Here is a 13,314-nt window from a genome sequence, read left to right on the forward strand (position 1 = left end):
AGTCCTGGCAAAATGGTTTCTGGGTGCAGACAGTTCTATGCATGCGAACATTAAAAAAACAAACAAACAAAAGGTTGTAATTCAGCTAACCCAGATGCCCCGAAAGTGCCTGAGAGGGGAATGTCAGCCAGTGCTGTTGGACTAGCCTGGCCTTGTGTGACTTTTAATATGACAATGTGAAGGCAGATCATCAACTACTTGCCCTGGTGTGGCATCATTAGACTGACATGAGGGTGGGAAGGTAATAGTGGGTGTTTGTGTCAAAAGGTGTTAAGTGAGCTTAGCTTACACTTAATTTGGAAGGTTTTATCGCTTGTGTTAAATGAAAAAATACAATTTCCAGTTGGAAATGCAATGAGGGGAAGGCCCTTTATAAGCGTGGGCAATTTAGAATTATATAATTCTTTAAACAATTTACCAACATGACAACTTATGCAAATACATTTAAATGAAATGGAAGGAAATAAAGGAGGTTTTTGGCTAGAAGAGCCAGAGCCAAAGAGACATTGAGAAGCCACATGGTCTGACCTAAGGGTCTGACACCAATATCTGTGGTTCAAATTCCCTGTAGGTGAGCAGTGAAGACCCTGGGCCAACACCACAGACTAGAGCCACAAAATGTCCCCCGGAGGAACCTGCCTCAGCCTGGGCCCCATCCCCACCACCAGTCCCTGCCCCTTCCTCCAAGGAGGAGGAGGAAGAAGAAGAAGAAGGAGACAAAATCATGGCAGAACTCCAGGTACGTAGCTGAGGTGACACTTGGCCACTGGCTCTTTGCCTTCTCCTCTGGGCCTCTCTGGCCATAGATCCCACAGGTTTGCTAACAGCTAACCAAGGGCACTGAGCTAGCCTTCGTTAATTGTGTCTTTTAATCCTGGCCTCCATTTACCAAGATAAGAACTAATGAACTCTCTGGACACCCAGAAAAATATGTGAATAGTGACCACTTTAAAACAGCTCCATAAAATTTACATAGAAAAATCATTTGCAAACCTCCCTAGCCTCCCCCATCTCGTTCACTCTCTCCCTGCCTCCCATTCTCCTGGACCTTTTAGAGAATATTTTATTAAAGTTTTTAATGTTTAGTGACAACATAGCTCTCTGCTAGGAGTGAGTATGGATTGCAGGGTCTATACCCAAGCTCATCCCACATTCCTTGTCATGAATGTGACTCTGCCCTACAGCATAGCCTGAGAACTCAACTCATTAGATGCATACATAATTCCTAGACCAAACTCTGGATTTTTTTTTTTTTACTTGTACTTTTTTTTTTTTTTTTTTTTGGTTTTTCGAGACAGGGTTTCTCTGTATAGCCCTGGCTGTCCTGGAGCTCACTTTGTAGACCAGGCTGGCCTCGAACTCAGAAATACGCCTGCCTCTGCCTCCCGAGTGCTGGGATTAAAGGCGTGCGCCACCACGCCCGGCTTACTTGTACTTTTTATGGGACATTTTTGCTTCTCAAAGACTGTACCCTTTGTGGGACCCCAAAACATTCTATCTTTTCACCACTGTCCATGTGGTTTAGTGTAGCCCAGAAAGTCTCATCCTTCATGTGACATGGAGAAAACTTTAAACCATGACAGTTTTGTGATACTGGGTCTTCTCTGGTTGCATGGTATCTGGTAATAGCTGCCAAAATTGAGCTTCTTGAATTTTATGAGGAAAATGAGACTTCTGGGCGTTCTGTTGAGTGGTGATCCCTTTGAATATTCCACCAAATTCACAGATTGTCCTGGATCAGGTCCTCCATAAGCACACTCCACAGGTTCTTAGAATGGTCAAAAACTTATTTTTTTTTGTTTGTTTGTTTGGTTGTTTTTTCAAGACAGGGTTTCTCTGTGTAACCCTGACTGTCCTGGAACTCATTCTGTAGACCAGGCTGACCTCACACTCAGAAATCCACCTGCCTCTGCCTCCCAAGTGCTGGGATTAGAGGCAAGGGCCACCACACCTGGCTTCAAAAACTTATTGATAGAAAACATATTTATAGTTAGTAACCATTAGACTTTTGAATGTTCCAGTCTTAGCACTCCAATAGAAACCATACATTTATCAGAGATGCTTCTAGCTACCATTTGAGATGACCTCTTCTGCATTCAGTATCTTCAATACCTGTGACAATCCCTCTCCAAGCAGTAAAATATCTGGTATCTGGCTTCTTGCTCTGTGATTAGTGGCTATTTACAATAGTAACTAAAATTCCCTAGCTTCATTGACATTCCTGCTTTGGGTCCAGCAGGCCCCTCTTAGGGTAGTTTTCATGAAACAGTGTCCTGTATTCAGGTGACAAAGCATCAGAAGAAATTCCAGGCTGGGGAATCCAACATCTAACAGCCAAAGGACATGGTTTTGTGTCATGGGCAGGCCTGTAGATAAGACAAACATATCTAAGATAAGCCAGGATTGACAGCAGAGATATATAGCGGAGGGAAAAGATGACCAAAACAGAGGCACAACCACTGAGGGCAGAGGAGGGACTCTGTTGTTAGCTGTGTTCAGATATTAGGACAGATGTTGTAATGTCCACTTGGCAAAGTCACAAATTCTTCCTGCCTACTGAGTTGTTTCCAGATATCAACATTTGACATAAAGCGGCTATTAGGCAATTATTTAAGATCATTCATTTCAGTAAGTGCTTTTTAATACTAACTGCACATTAGAGTTACTGGGGCATTTATGTGGGGAAATGCTCTACAGCCCAGGGAAGCACTGTGGTTGGTTGTGTTGACTGCTTGCTGCATAGCCTTTGAGGACTGCTGATGCCCAGCAGCATTGGAGTGACCAAATGTCCTCCATTACCCCAGTGTCAGAGGACTCTCCTGGTATCCCCAACCCCACCAGCTGGTAGACAGAAGCCATACTTCTGCTCTTCATCTAAGAACTAGTCTCCCTAACCCTGTTTACCTGATGCAGCTGCTAACCCCACAGTTATGTCCAGAGCTCAGCAACTCCTTGGCCATTCAGGACTGTGTGGTGCTAAAGAACACTAATTGCTTGAAAATGAACAACAGAGCAGGCTGAGATCTGTGACTGTGACTGAGAGAATGAACAGGTGTACATTGGCTCTTTGTAAGTTTAAAATATCTTGTGAGTTTTCTTCCTATACATAATTTCAATAAAGCCAGTAAGAAATGAAGAACACACAGATGTCTTTTCATCTTTAATTTGTGTGTCTACTTCCCAACATGGAAAGGTCAAGGGATTGAGGCCAGAGTTTCACGCCTGCTAAGCATGTGCCTGTCATGGAACTTCACATCCATCCTAAGGGTATTAGTAGTTTTTAGGGGCTCTGTGCATTTAATCTTTATAAGGAATCTTTTGCTTAGAGCTCATCCTGGAGCCAGCTTGAGGCCCTGTGGGATACAGGATTTCAGGATGCTGCCTCCTAGCAGGAGTCTGCATGTCAGCCCAGAGCTGGGGACTTGTCTCTGGATTCCTGACTCTTTTCTACTCCATACAGCCGAATCCCTGTTAATCTCGGTATTTTAATCCCTTAGGCATTCCAGAAGTGTTCCTTTATGGATGTAAATCCAAACAGTCATGCTGAGCAGTCCCGAGCTAACAGCCACCTTAAAGACACTAGGGCAGGCGCCACAGCCCCACCCAAGGAGAAGAAGGTAACATGTGGTAGCTATACATTTACCATACAGTGAGACAGCCCCGCCCCCACTCCTGCTCTGCTACTAACATGGCTGGCACTCTTGCACTTGATCACTGGCCTTTGGCCTTTCTGTTTTATTCTCTCCCCTTTCTTCTTAAACTAACGGAAATGCAGGCTTAGAGTGAGATTAGAAATACCTGCCTTAGCTTTCCAGAGTGAGCATTAGGTCCCTGTGAGCGGCACACAAATAGTATATGCAAAAGCAAGACCACAATTTCCCAAAATAAAGAAGCCATACCTTCTTTAAGTTTGCATTAAAAGCAAAAACAAGCAAACAAAAGCCAGAACTAACAACTAAGTGAATACAACTATTTCTCATTTTCAACGTATCTCATGAAAGCCTGGAAGCCCAGAAACATACCTGTATACACACTGAAGTATGCAAACCAGAATCGCTGCAAATTACTGCCATTTTTGTAAGTCTATCTTCCAAAATAGTAAGTCTAGTTTTAATGCTAAAATAATTTACTCATGACTTCAGAGAGGCGTCTGGGCTGTGTAGCAGAGCCTGCATGGTGAGGAGAAGGTTGTTGGCATCAGCGTTAGAGCTTCACTATGAAGCTGAGACTAGAGCATTTGGGATTTGGGAATTCAGAGCCGTCTTACCTTAATTAAGGTTCAAATATTTCTCACTAGAAACTTACATTTCAGACCTGAGTGGCACTCATTTATTTTAAATAAAGAGAAACAATATTAGCCAAAAGAAACTGCAAGGTAGCCTAGCAAATACCCCACTGATTCCTTGGCTGTTACCTAAGCAAGCTCAGTGAGGTAGATACGTCAGACTGTAGAGGGCAAGCCTAATACAGCCTTCAGGGGCCATGCTCAGCTCTGGCCCAAAGCATCACAAAGCCAGGTAAAGTAACCTGCCCTCAGTAGACAGATGAAACTCTTAGCAGGCAGAGGGTGTCTTTATGCACTGGGAAGTTATTAGACAGTGATATTCAAAGCTGTCTCACACAGAAAACTAAACCTATGAAATAGTCCAGAAATATGTTACTTGTTCAGTATGTGAAATCTCCTTATATGACCTTTTTACGACTAATTTGTGGAAGGCCCCTAGCAGGGCCTGGCTTGTCATATTTAGACCATTCTAGAACACCGCTTGGGAACTCATACCTCCCAAGGGCTCCCTGTAATGATCAATGTCTCACTGTAGACTTTAGAGTTGGCTCAGATGTTACAAGGCATTCTTGTCTCACAGTTTGAAGCTCACGCCACCAATAGCACTGATTAGAAGCAGGTTGCTATGGGTCTTTGTTGAGTGCCCAACAGTAGGTTGGTCTGTAGGGTAGGGAGTCATTCTGGATCATGAAACTCAGTAGATGAAGCCCTTCATAATAACCACAACTATCGGACTTATCCCCCAATTTTGTCATTATTAACTCTGTGGCCTATTCATCTGTCCTTCCGTAACTTGGTTTCTGTGGTTTTTCCTCTTACCTTTACGAAGCTGCAGCCTGGCCCTTCACATCTACAGTTGTTGTGTGACTGTGTCTCTAATTTCTGTTAATTACCCCTGTACATGGAGCAAGCTTCCCTGACTGTTTATGTAATCCACATCATGGGGCAGATATTAAAGGGGCTTGGTTGTCTTTCATGTGGCCATCTAAGACTAAGAATGACTGTCAATTTCCAGGGTAGTTATGACTAAATTTCCATGAACTCCATGTACTTGCTTTGATGCATCCATCCCCTTTGTCTAGCTAGGTGATTTAAACAAACAAAAAAAAAAAGTCCCTGTGAAATCTAAACTGGATTTCACTTACTCTCTGCTGGATTAGTCCTGCTGCTGAATTGTATTTAAATACGCAAGTAAGACTGGAAATATTTAACAGTAGATGATGGTGACCAACCAGCACAGATGCCAGCCCCACCCCACCCTTGCCTCCCCCTCCAGCCCCCAGTAAATGGGCGTGGCAGGGGTCTTGAGTTTAGACATGCCCATTCCTTCCTTGCAATCAGAGTTAACTTTTACTTGGGTCCTAGTGATATATACTAACCCCACGTTTGGAATTGAAACCTTGGGCCGGATCCTAATTTGACATCGTTCTTAAAGTCTTTTGTGTGCTACATTAGTTGCTTTATAACTGAATTTCAAATACCACAGAAGGATTTACATTCTGTTGCCGCAACCCCTATTTGGGGGAGCCTCATGGGGAATGGACAAGCTAACAGTGGTGACTGGTGACGAGAGAAGCTTGTAATTTGTGATGAATGGTGTTCCCTGTGGTTGATACTGACTTCGTTGTTTCTGTGTTATCACTTGAATATGTGCGACTATTCCTTCCACTTGTAAACCATGGCAGCAGGATTAACCTTGGCCCAGCCTGGGTTACTGGGCTTTGCGATGTTGTCATTGCCTTAACCAAACAACCATCACTGGGGTTGCATGTCTCCTTGTGACAGACAGCACTTCCTCTTGGTGTTCTGCAGCTAGAAGAGTCAGCAGTGGTTCCCTGAGAGGAAAAGGTATCTTAGTATTAGGGATGGGCAGGGCCTGTAGCTACTGATGCCCCAGGCTAGAACACTGTGCCCTTGGGTAAAATGTTCTGTTTTTCAATCCTAAATCTTCACTTGATCTTAGCCAAAAGGACGAGAAGCAATCAATCCTAAATCTTAGTGAGGCCCCCATAAACATCTTCACACCTTAAAATATAGAGAATAAAAGCTGCATCATAAAATGCAGAGAATAAAGCCAGCCTATGGCATCACGGCCACTATCATGGCTTTTGGATTACACTCATGCACTGTGCAGCATAATATTTTGGTGAGCAATGAGCCACATCTACAGTGGTGATGCAATAAGATCCTAACTGGTGTCAGTCATCTGCATCACATAGTGGTGCTGAGATGGTTTGTGGTGTCTAAACAGGTCTACTTTGCTGCTCGTGTATCAAAGTAGCACAGTTGCCTATCCTGTCTGATGAAATATGGACAATCAAAGCTGTCACTGGTTTATGTAACTTTCTATACGTTCGTCAGAGCCTTAGAGTTCTGTGAAAACCATAAGTTCACTGTAAAACAATAGGCTGTGCTATGCAGGCAGCAGCTCTGTGTGTGCCAGTTTGTCGAATCTGTCAAGAGCATCCTGAGGCCACACGCAATGGCAGCCTAGACATCTGGTAGGTGTAAGTACACTCTAAGATGCTTGCACACAGGATCACCTCATGACACATTTGTCACGACATATCCCTGTTGTTGAGGACTGCAGGGCTGCAAACCATGGAGCATTATCACTACAAATTTAGATGTGATCATTAAAGTTATTACCAATTTGAAGGTTATTTGGACATGGTGACAACCTGCAAAGACATTTTCAGTCTGTCACTGGACCACAGAAGAAAAATGCTCTTTATCCCAGAGTATGACAAACCAAATAGAACTCCCTGTGGGCTGATTTCAGTAAAAGATTGGAAGGGACATTTTAAAAATCTGCTCTTGTTCCTAAATTTGTAGGCAAATACCTGAGATATAGAGACAAGAAATAACAGATTTGTTCAAAGCCATATAGTTAGTAGGTAGATGTGTGTCAGAATCCCTTCGCCTTCCAGTGTGCTTCTTAGAGTTAAGATCAGAGACAGTCAGGTGTTGAAAAGTTAATGGCTCCATTTATTCTCTTACCTGCTTGCCCACAAAATTTGAAACACTTGCAATATTCTGCTAATGAAGACTTTTGTCTTGTGCAAACACAGGGCAGTTTTGGAGGCTGGCGATCAGAGCAGCTCCAGGTAAAAAGAGCTGTAGGCTTCGGGTTGGTGTCCGACACATGTGCTTGGACCATCCACATGTTTGGAAACGTAATTAAATGATAGTTATAGTCCAGTTTGGGGGGGCATGTGGTTTTGTGGAGTAACATGTCATACACTGTCCTACCAGAATTTGGAATTTTACCACGAAGATGTACGAAAATCTGATGTTGAATGTGAAAATGGCCCCCAAGTGGAATCTCAAAAGGTGAGTTTGCCACATGTGGGTTCCAATTGGCATCATTCAGTTTAATTACATCCCCTTGTAGAGCCTTTCTGGATTAATGTGTGTGGTTTCCTTTCTCCACTTTGCCTCTCAGGTTACTGCAGGGGCTCTGAGACCTAGTGGCCCCCCCAAATGGGAAAGAGTCATGGTGGATAGTATATCTGACACCTCAAGAACATCAGAATGTAGAGCTGACACCTTCACAGAGGAAAATGCCACACCCAATAAGAGCTTATTCAGAGACAGTAGAAATTATTCCCAGAAAAATGTGCCTAAGGTCAGTTTTTCTTCCTCTGGCCTGAACTCATTAGAAGGTGAAATCAACAAAGGGCCTAATGTCTCGGGACTACAGTGTGCTATTCCTGACTTGGAAAATCAGAAGTTAAATTTTGGAAAGACAAAAGAGATAGGCCAACAGGGACAAGAAAATGCAGACAAGAGTCACATTCCTCTCCCAACTCGATCAGCAGAATTCAGTATTCATGATGTCAAAACACAAGATCAAGATGTTCCCGTGACAGGTTATGGCCAAGTTGTCCTGAGATCGAAGGTGGGTAGGCACGCTAATATGAACATGAATGAGGATGGAGAATCAACTCCAAGTTCTCCCAGTGAGGAACACACAGCCACTGATAACATCGCCTTTATGATCACCAAAACTGCTGTCCAGGTTCTGTCCAGCGGGGAGGTCCATGACATAGTGAGTCAAAAAGGACAAGATGTACAGACAGTTAATATTGATGGAAGGAAAGAGACAGCCTCTCAGCACGAAGGGACAGAAGGGGAAGAACCGGTTGTGTGCCTGGACAAGAAACCAGTTATTATCATTTTTGATGAACCCATGGACATCCGATCTGCATATAAAAGACTCTCAACCATCTTTGAGGAATGCGATGAGGAGCTAGAGAGAATGCTGACAGAGGAAAAGATAGAGGAAGAGGAAGAGGATGAAAACGAAGACTCTGGAGTCCGAACCTCATCCCAAATGTCCTGTGAACAGGTCGACTCGAGAAGTGATAGGATGGGACAAAAGGCAGAGACACAGTCACAGCCCCATGTCCTGTCAGCAGAGTTGCTAACTCCAGGAGTGCAGGGGGTTCGTAAAGCCGAGCAGAGAAAGCTTAGCTCAGCTGATTCTCCAGACTCAGGGAATAAGTGTGGCATGGTTGATGACCAGTTTGAAAGTCCCAAGAAAAAGTTTAAGTTCAAATTCCCTAAAAAGCAGCTTGCTGCTCTTACACAGGCAATTCGCACAGGCACCAAAACGGGAAAGAAAACCCTGCAGGTGGTTGTCTATGAGGAAGAGGAAGAGGACGGTACTTTGAAACAGCACAAAGAAGCCAAGCGGTTTGAAATCACCAGGTCACAGCCTGAAGATGCCCTCAAAACCATGGCTAGGAGGCAAGAGCAGCTCAGCCCTGAGGGCACCCTTCCGGCATCAAGGACTGATGAAATTAGGAAAAGTACTTACAGAACACTGGACAGCCTGGAGCAGACCATAAAGCAACTTGAAAATACAATCAGTGAAATGAGCCCCAGGGCCCTAGTTGATACCTCATGTTCTTCCAACAGAGATTGTGGTGCAAGCTTGCCCCACATGGCCCAAGAGGTCTCTCCCCGGTCCTTGCTAGTTCTGGATGAAGTACCCCCTGCCCCAGAGCCCCCCACATCCATATCTCCAGCTTCACGTAAGGTATCTTGGTCTGTGGAAAATGGAAAGCTGCAGCTGCTTCTTAAGCCTGTCATAATCACAGTAGCAAAAGGTGTCTTGTGATTTAATCGCTTCCCTGCAGGTGGCTCACGGTTGTTTTGTTTTGGGTTTTTTTGTTTTGTTTTGTTTTGTTTTGTTTTGTTTGTTTTTGTCTATTCGTCATGTACCGTCTCTTCTCCCTTCTCCGTCGCCTTCCATAAACAACAGCAACTAGGTGTCTAACAGCTAATCAATTCTGTTTGTGCCTCTGTTGCTGATTGGTGTTGGGTCAGTATAAAAAAGCTGGGTCAGTCATATTCTGTTGGTACTCACATTAAAATCCAATTGATCAGTAGTGAGCTGTTGATTCTGTTTGATTCCTCTGATTAACCCAGTTGGTGTTTCCTGGGTCTATCCTGCATGTAGGGCACTAGCTTCTCACTTGACCTTCTCTGCACACAGTAGGGCGGTCTCAAACCCAATTCACTTACCTTCTTCTCTCTGTCTCCCCTCTCACTGGTTCTCCCACAGGGCTCCAGCACCACCCCACAGACAAGCCGGATGCCAGTCCCCATGACTTCCAAGAACAGACCCGGAAGCCTGGATAAGGCCAGCAAGCAGTCCAAACTACAGGATCCCCGCCAATACCGTCAGGTAGTTTTACCTTAAACCCAATTTTGGATGGACATTATTGCAGTTAAGAAGCCAGTCGTTGACTTAGTTTCTACCAAATACTGTGTTTTCTTTGCGAGAGATTGTTTATGTAAACATCCTGGATCTAGGGGCATGGAAAAAGTCTAAAAGATCCTGTATTAAACTTCTCACCACCCTCTTGCATGCTTACAATAAAACATCTTTTACTTTGTGACTTCAGATTTTAACTGTTAACACACGGTGCCAGACCAGTGGCGGCTTCTGTGGTGAATGTAGTGTGTCATCAAATCCTCTTGGGAAACAAGAGACAAACCAATCTGTCGCTGATGACTACTCTTAAGTCGTCGCTACTAACATCTGTGTTGACTGCATTGCATTCGGTCACATTAACTCTCCCACACTCACACTCCCCACCCTTGTGACAATCCCCATGCATGGCCGGCTGGCAGTGGGGTGGGCTGTGGAATGATGATGTGCCATCTTCCTTTCTGTCGTTTCTGAACCTCCATTGCTATGTGCACGGGGTGGTTTCAGCCCAGTCCAGATAAAACTTAGCTCAGGCCTCCAACTGAACGTTGTTTTTCTTTTACTAAATGATGCTCAGAAGGGCTGTGTTGCCAGCTCCTATGGGTTGATCGTGTTGCTGGCTTTCTGACAGAGTGTCTCCCACCATCTTTGTTTGCAGGCTAATGGAAGTGCTAAGAAAGCTGGTGGGGACTGTAAGCCTACTTCCCCCTCCTTACCTGCTTCTAAGATTCCAGCCCTTTCTCCCAGCTCTGGGAAAAGCAGTTCTCTGCCTTCCGCTAGTGGGGACAGCTCTAACCTCCCCAATGCACCTGCTACTAAACCATCGATTGCTTCTACCCCTCTCAGCCCCCAAGCAGGACGGTCCGCTCACTCCGCTTCCCTCATCCCTTCTGTCTCTAATGGCTCCTTAAAGTTTCAGAGCCCACCTCACGCAGGTAAAGGCCATCATCACCTTTCGTTCGCACTGCAGACTCAAAATGGCCGAGCTGCCCCTACTACCTCTTCCTCCTCATCCCCTCCTTCCCCTGCCTCCCCCACCTCCCTGAATCAAGGTGCCAGGGGCATCAGGACCATCCATACTCCTAGCCTCGCCAGCTACAAAGCACAGAATGGAAGTTCAAGCAAAGCCACCCCATCCACAGCAAAAGAAACGTCTTAAAGGCCAGATCCTATTAGGCACAAGGTGGAATTGCATCCTTGTTTTTAATTTTCAGCAATCTGGAACAAGTGTTTTCATAAGAGAATGTATCATATTGCTGTATCGTTCAAGGCTTCATGCAGAGTATGTGCTAAGTACTGAGTTGGTAGCTGCAGTAAAGCTTGTTTTTTTTCCACTCTGTTGCTGTTGTAATTGCATAGTGTTTACTGTCTAGATTCGATACCTATTACATGAAGAAAGCATGTGCTATAAAAAGAGAGAGTATGATGAGAGTGAAGACATGTGTGAGACAAGCTGACTGTACTATGCATGTAAAACATGTATGATTCCAGAATTTTAGTATGTTTTGTATAAAAATATTTTTCATTACAGAGACTAGAGGCAAACAGAGAAATAAATACGCAAGCGTGACTATATAAATTGTAAAGCATATATTATGATATTTTCTTTTATTTTAGTGTTATTTAGCTTTATTACAGATTTCTATTTTTGTCAAAACTTCATGGTTCCTTTCAAAATCTTTTTTGCCAAAACATTTTGATACTACAGCATTGTACATTTGAAAGTAGCGTGCTAGCCTTTAAGCCAATGAGCTTCTACAGTCGTAGAAAGAAATTCAGCAAAACTCCTGCACTGCCAGCAAAAGTTTGTATGATAATTCGCTAGCGCAAGCCAGCTCATTTTTTTCTTTGTTTTCTTTTCATTTTCTTCTTCCTTTTTTTTTTTTAAAGACAAAACATCTGAGTATTCTGTAGCTGTTTTCTTTGCACTGTCTGACCCCCTTTTATGTTTTCTTAGACCTGGTAATTCATACCATTGCATTGTGGATTTTAAAATGTACACTTCTGTATGGTTCTGTACACTGAGGAACTTTTGTAAATATACAAATATAAATAAACATCAAAATACTATCTGTGACAGCACATAGAGTAGTTTTCCCACACCAAAGTTAATTTGTATGCATGCTTAAGAGTCTATATTGGGATGGGCAGAAATGGGACTATCCATACATTTTTAAAAAGCAACAAGTTTGCACAGTTAGGGTGGTTTTGTAGATAACTGTATTTGTATAACACAGCCATGTAACATATGGAGCTATAAGCAGAGACTTGGCAAAACTAAATAAAGGGCTGCATGCTTATTATTTTTTTTTTGTACCTTGTCACTATAACGTCTTTCAGTCAACGAATATGTAACTATTGCCACAGGGTTTCAGCTCTGAGGGCATTCTAAGCAACGTGTAATCACATCCACTCATACAGTGTTGCTTCCTCGAAAGGGAAGGATGAATTCCTAATAAACTCATCAACCATGTGGCCGTCTGGACTTCCTTTCCTGCCTGACTCTTCTCTAGGGCATGGGGGAGGGGGCGTGGCTAACAGAGAACCCTGCACACAGGTTTGCACACTCATCCATTGCAGCAGCTTTGCTGCTTGCTTGGTTTTGTTTTTGTTTTTAGTTTCTATTAAAAGTAAAAAATAAAATAAAAAAGTGTATTTATCAGTGGGTTAAGGTTTTTTTTTCAGTTCCCAATTTTTAATTTTTTAAATTACTATTTTATGTATTTGACTTGGATGTCTGTCACAGGCAGACATTATCAGCAACACTCAGCCACAAATGAAAATACATTCAGACCAGGGCTCAGACTCCAAGATTGTGAATGTCATGTGTTAGGACTTTTTGCAAAGGGTGGACCACTGTTTAAAACAGAGCTTCTCAACCTGTGGACCACAATGCCTTGGAAGGGGAGAAAAAAACCCTTTCACAGGGGTCACATATTAGATTTCCTGCATAGCAGGTATTTACATTACAATTCATAACAGTAACAAAATTACAGTTATGAAGTAGCAGTGAATATAATGTTATGGTTGGGGTCACCACAACACGAGGGACAGTATTAAAGGGTCACAGCATTCGGAAGACTGAAAACCACTGATATAAAGCTTCAAAAAAAGAGCATTCTTCGTGGCTTCACTGAAGACTAGACTGCTTAAAGGTGAGGTAGATTTGGCCTCTGATGTCTGGTAGTTGAACAGATTTTATTTTCATAAATTTCCAGTGAATGGTGCCATGGTTTTCCAGGCAGGGACAATCCTTAAAAGCAGGCTTCTGGCATTCCTGGTCCACTACATTGCCCTCATTGCTATA

At 43.4% G+C, this 13,314-nt stretch overlaps 1 protein-coding gene across 24 annotated transcripts in view; it reads left to right on the forward strand.

Annotated features, from left to right (window-relative positions):
• Positions 1–12,491, forward strand: part of Etl4 (enhancer trap locus 4) — a 900,329-nt gene extending 887,838 nt beyond the window's left edge. For 10 of the 24 annotated variants that reach the window (XM_006497408.4, XM_006497410.4, XM_011238967.3 and 7 more), the window contains 6 exons: positions 572–739; positions 3,498–3,617; positions 7,541–7,618; positions 7,731–9,329; positions 9,858–9,980; positions 10,666–12,480. In XM_006497408.4, coding sequence (XP_006497471.1) covers positions 572–739; positions 3,498–3,617; positions 7,541–7,618; positions 7,731–9,329; positions 9,858–9,980; positions 10,666–11,166 — 2,589 coding nt within the window. In that variant the 3' untranslated portion in view covers positions 11,167–12,480. Of the gene's footprint in view, positions 1–571; positions 740–3,497; positions 3,618–7,540; positions 7,619–7,730; positions 9,330–9,857 lie in introns of all 24 variants that reach the window. The other 14 variants (XM_006497428.3, XM_017316831.2, XM_017316832.2 and 11 more) reach the window with 7 other exon arrangements.
• Positions 12,492–13,314: the final 823 nt, after the last annotated feature.

The sequence above is a fragment of the Mus musculus genome, chromosome 2 (assembly GCF_000001635.26).
Source record: "Mus musculus strain C57BL/6J chromosome 2, GRCm38.p6 C57BL/6J".
Taxonomy (NCBI): Eukaryota; Metazoa; Chordata; class Mammalia; order Rodentia; family Muridae; genus Mus; species Mus musculus.